Source organism: Triticum urartu, chromosome 5 (genome assembly GCF_003073215.2).
Source record: "Triticum urartu cultivar G1812 chromosome 5, Tu2.1, whole genome shotgun sequence".
In the NCBI taxonomy this organism is placed as follows: Eukaryota; Viridiplantae; Streptophyta; class Magnoliopsida; order Poales; family Poaceae; genus Triticum; species Triticum urartu.
Genome location: NC_053026.1, coordinates 606,842,446 through 606,849,673, shown reverse-complemented (window position 1 = coordinate 606,849,673; position 7,228 = coordinate 606,842,446). Strand labels below are relative to the sequence as shown.

Sequence of the window (7,228 nt, the reverse complement as noted above, 5' to 3'; positions counted from 1 at the left end):
ATGCCTCGTCACGACACGCGTGCGCGCCGCGGGTTGCGGGAATGAGCCGAGCCGAAGCTTATTTTTGCCGCTCAGGAATGGTTGATTAATTGTTAATTAATTAACGAGTCGCTTACGGAAGCGTCATTGTCTGAGACGTTGGACCGTGGGCTGTTCGCGGGCTCGATCGTGGGCCTGGCCTAGGCCCATCTACCTGACGGCCTATACCTATATAAGAAGGCACTGGCCAGTGGAGTGAACCCTAACTCAGTTCACTCATTCCCTCTCGTACAACCATAGCCGCCAGCTATTGTTCCTCTCTCTGTGCTGCTTCCGACGATCCCATCCCGACGACCGCGTGCACGGTTGGTCGGGAGAGCAGGTGCCTCCGGAATCCTGTCGTTCGAGATCCTGCCCGGGAGAACGGCAATAAGGTTTTTGGGGAGCGTCTCGACGCGACTGCTCCCGATCCGTCCCCAACTTCGTCCGCCTCTGCTTGCACTACTTCCCCTGCATCGACACCATAGCCGACGACGCAACCTCCAAGAAGAAGGCCACGGACGACGCCGAGGCTGTTGCTGCCGCCGCCGCGTTGGCCTGGCCAACTGGAGGGTATGATCTGTTCATCCCTCGTTTACTCGTACTTATGCTAGCCGTATATGTGCTGCTCATAGACGGTTCGATTCTATGTTCTGTACGTGCTAGTATGCTTAGGTATCGCTATGAGATGCATATCTTTTATGCCATGCTTATTGTTTACTCGTGGATAAGTCTAATCGGAAAAATGCTAATATTTCCAACAGATGATTGCACGCCCTCCATCCTCTCTCAAACAAATGATGGCGCCGACAAATGTGCCCAGCGAATTGACCCTGCAGTACCTCCAAATGGGAGTTGGTGATCGCGTCTCATCCATCCTCTCTCATACAAATGTTGGCGCCGACAAGTGAGCCAGTGATTCAACTCCTTTCGCTCGTTAGACCTAAGCACGCTATTAAATCAACATCATGCATGCTCTCCCAGGCATATCTGAACATAAATTCTTGCTTGCTTCGTTATGTGTACATACGACGTACTATGCCTCTCAACATGAATACCAATGCTCCAAATATCAGGTGTCCCCACCACAGAGCTCTCGCTACACATAATCACCGCATCATCTACACTCCAAATCTACGATGTGACAATCGGCCCGCCAGTTCCACCTCTCACCACAAACTCACCTCTCCATATAACTTTTTAGATTCACTTCTGAAATAGTTGTGTGTGTCAATTGATGCATATGCCGAGATCACGGCTTGGCTCCTTTTCAAGAAAAGAAAATCCGTGTTAGGGAGGTCTTCATTAGGCCGATTAACTCAAACTCGTAGTCGATTCGAGTAGAACAAAATAAATGTACGAATCAAGAAGGCACCAATAGATAATATGAGTAATGAACGAATGCATGAGTCCTAAAATATGTACTCCCTAATAAAATGAGCGATCGGACAACGATCAAGGCCAACTAGTGTGCAGCAAATGTACAAACCAAACCGCGCACATAGATCAACCTGTAAATCTGGACTAGAACTAGATATGCCTAGCTAGTGTATTGAACTTGAGAGAAATGAGTGCGGTGCTAGACGAAGAGCTGGAGCAGAACGGGCGGTGCCTGCGCCGTGGTGGCGGACTCCTGCTCGCGGTGCCGGCGCATGTGGCCGCCGAGCGCCTGGCCCATCTCGAACTCAAGCCCGCAGACGTGGCACTGGTGCGCCTGCTTCTGGTCCACCGTCTTCTTGGTCAACGACGGCTCATCGATCCCGGCGGCAAGGCCGAGCGCGAGCCCGTGGCGGCCGCGCAGGTGACTTGTCCGGTGCCCGCCCAGCGCCTGGAACGACGGGAAGGCGCGGCTGCACGTCCTGCAGACGAACTCGCCGTCTGCGCCGCGGCGCTGCTTCTTGGTGCGGTCGGCCATGGCGCCGAGGGAGAGCGAGAGGGACAAGGGCACCTCCTGGGCCTGATCTCTGCAGTGCTTCATAGACAAAACCATGAGCGCGCGGCTAGCTAGCTAGTCCGGTATGAGCTGCTCAACGAGAGTTCGTGCGATCTGCGGAACTGATGGAGGAGATGAGATGTGGATTCTGGGACTCGGAAGAGCTCGGAATTGGTTGTGGATGTTGTTGGGTTCCGTGGATTGTTGGCCTTTTATACTAGTGATGATGATGGGGTACTGGTCGCAGGTGATAGCAGCCGGGTACGCCACGTCGTTGTTGACGTCTGGACTTGGAGCCAAGTCGCGATCGGCGTCGGCTCGGCTGAAGCGCAGGTCTGAAAAGGCAGAATCTTGTGTGTTCGCTCGCGTCAGTTAGAATGATCGCTCAAGCTTGCTCCCCAGGTAGCCTGAACGCGGTTGGACGGAAGGGCCCGCGAAATGGGACGGAAGCTTATTTAATTTTTGGCTCGCGGTGTTAACAAGCCTTGTCCGTTGCCGTGGGACCCAAACAGTAGTAGGTTGTTGCACTGATTTGATAGGCTAGTCCACGACGAGTCTTGCGCCACAAGAAGTCGCACGACTCCACATTTCCGATTTTTCGCTCTGCTCCTCTTCTCTAGCCCGAAAATGTCTTGCCGCGTTCACCTAAATTGCTGCACCACATATACTCCTATGTAGCTATGGAATTTCTCCGTGGAGGTACATGCACCACGTGTCTCGATCGATCGTCAATGTTTTTACAATCGTATACGCGGGTGGGCGTGTCGTTTTTCTGAAACTAGGACTAACCTCAATACGGACTGGCGTCATTACCGATCAAAAGGAAATTACATTGATGATGTTTTTTGCGGGGATAAATTACATTGACGATTGGCCGAGGTGTTTGATCGAGCAAAGGATGGGCACCGTTGGGACGGCATATCGATGGATGAAATGTTCATCCACGACGTCTTTCCTTGCTCTGCGGTCCTCTACCTGCCGTGTTCCCCTGCAATGCTGGAGACGCTATGTGCTTGCGAAAATCCTACAGACACGGACGATTTACGGAGCATCATGGACCTGTTTCCAAAAACTAATCTTCTCTGCCCCTTGATTTTCAGTGGGGGTGGGCCCGTCAGTTTATTGCTACCCAATCAAAATCAGCAAGGTAAGCCACTCTGTAATACTTTTTAAAAATAATCCGTGCATTTAGCATTGCTCATGTGCTTGTAATCTTTTGTGGTAATAGTGCATGCTCCTGAGAACTTTGCTCTTGTGTTTGAGCACTTCCTGCAATTCTGCTAGAGCTGCTCTTCTTTTTTCTGTCTTGGTGGCCATAACATAGTTCGGTTTCGTTAATGAAATTGGGTACAAATCTGTTTTGTTAATAGAAAATAATTCCACATCCATGCGAAACAAACTCTAGTCGTTTCACTAGTCTAGCAGAGAGTGTGTTAACCATCGCCCTCTAGCTAGGCACCTGGATGTCGTCATTGCCACCTTGTCACTGAGGTCCTCCATTTCTTTCTCTTCCCTTCCTACCCCCATTCATCTCTGTCTCTACAACAACGTGTAATGTCTTGTGAACTTGGAGCATTCGTTTTAGTTGTGTTTTATCTGATGCACATCATAGAAATACTTTCGTACGATATATAGATATTTCTCGTTATAGATATTAACATCTATTTTCATAAACATTATCAAAATGTATATTGATTAGACTTTGGAGATAACTACAATGTCATGTTTTGATGTAAAGTGAGTAGAACATAGTTATTTTGTTCGAATGTGCTAATCCTCGGTGCACAAAAACAAAAGTAGAATATGTCGACTTTAGATAGAAGCGAGAGAAGAGGCGTTGCTGAGCCGGATATGGGAATGCCACAGCCAAGGCTCGCTAGGAACAAGTCGGAGCTGGCGACAACGCGACTGGCCATGGCATCGCAGCATGGCGGAGGTTGACAACTCTGAATGCGAGTGCAGGTGCGGGACGACGGACCATCCACGCTGGAGAAGAAGGGAGGGGGCGCATAGAAGTATGATTGGCTCGGCGGCGGCACGATGGTAGGGGCGACTTGGCGGCCCGACAGTGTCGCTAGCCGCCAACGGTTCAGGCCAACCAGTATGCTTGGGTTGGAGGGTTGGGCAGCATAGGAGGTGTGGTTGTCGGGCAGGGCAAGAAGGAAGAAGGTGGGGCAGTTGCTCGATCGAAATCCAACGGTTGGAAAGGAACAAAGTAAGAGAAAAAGAATAGGCTAATTCAACGACACGACTGTAAAGATTTGGGAATACAATACAGTAATCCCAGAGGCACGTCCTCGGTGCTCACACGGGACGTATGAAGGCAAATGCCATACGTACACGCTACACCACCACAAAATCATGACATCACCGCTTATCCAAAATATTGCACGCACTTGCTACGCTACTTGTTGGAGTAGTTGACGCGTCTGCCGTTTTATTTTATGTTTCTCCTGTGATGAAACTTGGTCCTCCGTTGACATATGTGCCGATCGGATCGAGCTCCGCCCGCGATCCGGAACGAGTAAACACAAGCGACCATGTGGTGTGGTGTGGATCGAGTTGGCGGACCTTTTTTTGTACGTACTAATGGCAAACAACAACTTGGCGGACCTGGGATCAGACACGACTGATGATACTACGAGGGACCATATGCATGTTGCATGCACATGCAGACCCCTTTGCCTCTGGTGACTGGTCAGCATACACCGTCCCATCATCTCGTCGGGTGCAAGAGCAGATCAACGCCGGCTCGCTTGCTTGCAGATTAGTATTAGAAAACCCAAAAGTGCACCACTGGAAAACACGAATGACAAATAAAATGAAAACGAGTAGATTGCAGTTGACAAGCTCGCGCGCCCGCGTAGGTGGACCGGCCGGGACTGCTTGCGAGCAGCCCCGCCAGCTGAGCTAGCTTGCTTGCTCCGGAGGGAAAAGACAGGGGCGTGTGCAGTGAACTGTGCATATTTATGCAGTTGGGAGCAGCCAAGAAAACTTGGGCCCTTCGACGCGGCGAATGCAGGTGTGGAACAGAGCTGTGTACAGGAGTAATCCTGTGGTTCATTGGTTATGCCCATTTTTGTCACGTCCCCGGACGGCTTTTTCGCACGGACCAGGCACCGCCGCGTCGCCCCAGCTACGCACGTCTCTCCCGAACGGGCTGGATCGAGCCGTCGCGAAACCGCGTGAAGCTGGCTGTGCCCTCCCATACACACCAGATGGATCGAGAGTGCCCGTCGTCTAAGAAGTGATCATAATAACGGTTAATACTGTCTTTTTGACCACACACAAAAAAAAACTAACCTTGTCATATCTATCCTCGCAGCCTCGACATTTACTGTTTCAAGCTGCCTTTCGAGGTGCACTCTATATGGCAACTGCACATGAAAGAAACTTCACTTGCTCCCCCACCTAACGTAGGATGGCAGCGAGATTAGGGAGGACGTATGTTTCATTGTCAAGTGGGCCTCATGATTATAAAGACAACAAATATGGAGACTCTGAGTTCATACATCACCTTGATAACCTCTGTAAGTTCATACGCATATGAAGCTTGAGAGTGTCAATACAGCGACGCTGCTAGAGTTGCTCTAATAGGCAAAGTTTTTCTGAAGAGAATGTGAGGGAAGGCAAAGCTGCTAAGGACCAAGTAGTACAGTTTTACATTTATTTGAAATAGGCTTCCGTATTGTTTTATCATAAAGCCCGAGAACTACCCAAACAGTATAAAATGGTCGGGACACCCTCATACATGCATGTAAAAAAAGTGACATCGGAGCGAGTATTAAACGCCACCAACTTAAAACTAAACTTAATATATGAGACATCACACCTACTAACAAACAAGATAACGAGACTATCAAGCAGGAACGGAACCGTGCCTCATTGAAAATTCGATGGTCTTTTTGTTGCATTCAACACATCAAGCTATCGTCGAAGATGGTCGTCTGCCCTCTCACTCTGGCCATGGAACATCAATCCAGCCAAGGGATAGCGAGGACCGAAAATGACGGGCGGTGATAACTGAGACCACTCCCATGCTAGAGTTGTGGAAGCTAGGCACCAGGCTCAAAACATAGCCGAAGTTGCCGGCAAGCTGCACCCAGAGGGTACCAGAGCTCTAGGGCGATGCCCCCAAGAGGATGATGACATGACACGGCGCCGCCATTGAGCATGAGAACAATGGTGGTAGGTTGGCCCAACCGAAGCTTCTCCATTACCCGAGAAAACGGAGTAGGATTTTCACCCGGAGCCAACAACAACGTAGAGCTTTGTCTCGGAGCCTCACCCATGCCACAATACGTAACTAATACAAAATCCGTTTTGTATAAACATTTTCTGGGTTATAATAACTTACAAAAGTGTAGTTTGGTTAGCTTAGCAAATTTAGGAATAAGCATATCTTTGTTTTCGTAGAACTACAAAACCATGTTTCAATCTTTCATAAACCAGATTAGGATATCTGTCGCATGTGTTCTTATACAAATGAGATTACATGCATACTTGTTCCTAATGGAATTCCTAATAAAACTATTTTCCCAAGGTGGCGGAAGTTTTTTTTTTTTTAAAGAACAGGCGAAAGTTCTTGTAGGGGAATAATTTCTGGTTCAACGTCGGTCCACCTAAAAGGGTTTTAGGCGAATCACCTGATATCCACTCCAACCTTAATTGGCTGGAACTTAGTCCCCAAGTACATTTTTTGGGAGATCTTTTCGCCACACACCTTTAATTGGCTGAAACTTTTATAACCCCCACTGCACTTTCAATTAACTGTTCACGGTTGGCAGGCTGGGTGTACTTTGAACGGCGACAATAGCGGCAGCTCCACATCCAGCGTCGAAGAAGAAGCGAGAGCAAGTCACCGTCTAGTCGTCAAATCACCCCGCACGTCATGCCAGCTCGCGCACGTCTTTGTCGACTCAGCAAAGTTCTTTTCCACACACGTCTGGCCGGAAAATATCCCGGCCGTCGACCTTGGCCAGAAAGAAACTCGAGAACATTCCAGAGCGTCGACTCCCAGGCCCCAGCTCGATCCAGTGAGCCTCCAGTCGAAACGCGCGCGCGCGCAGCCTGGACTATTCTACTAGTACTGATATTTCATTCCGATTAATCAACAACCGCCGAATCCGCCCACGCGGCTAAGGTAGGTCGCTCCCGTTGCCCGCGCGGCTAAGCTACCGCGCGCCGCCGGCCACGCGCCTCGCCGCGCACCACACGCTCGAGTCGGCTGTGCTCGAGTATATCCGATCGCTGGCGTGACACCCATCCACGTCGTGA

General features: G+C 49.8%; 1 protein-coding gene across 1 annotated transcript; it reads right to left on the bottom strand.

The window, feature by feature from the left end:
• Positions 1-1,375: 1,375 nt before the first annotated feature.
• LOC125506286 (zinc finger protein ZAT8-like) lies at positions 1,376-2,131 on the bottom strand. The gene has a single exon (XM_048671137.1). It carries the CDS (start codon positions 2,006-2,008, stop codon positions 1,598-1,600), a length of 411 nt encoding a protein of 136 aa, XP_048527094.1. The 5' UTR covers positions 2,009-2,131; the 3' UTR covers positions 1,376-1,597.
• Between the last annotated feature and the right edge of the window lie 5,097 nt (positions 2,132-7,228).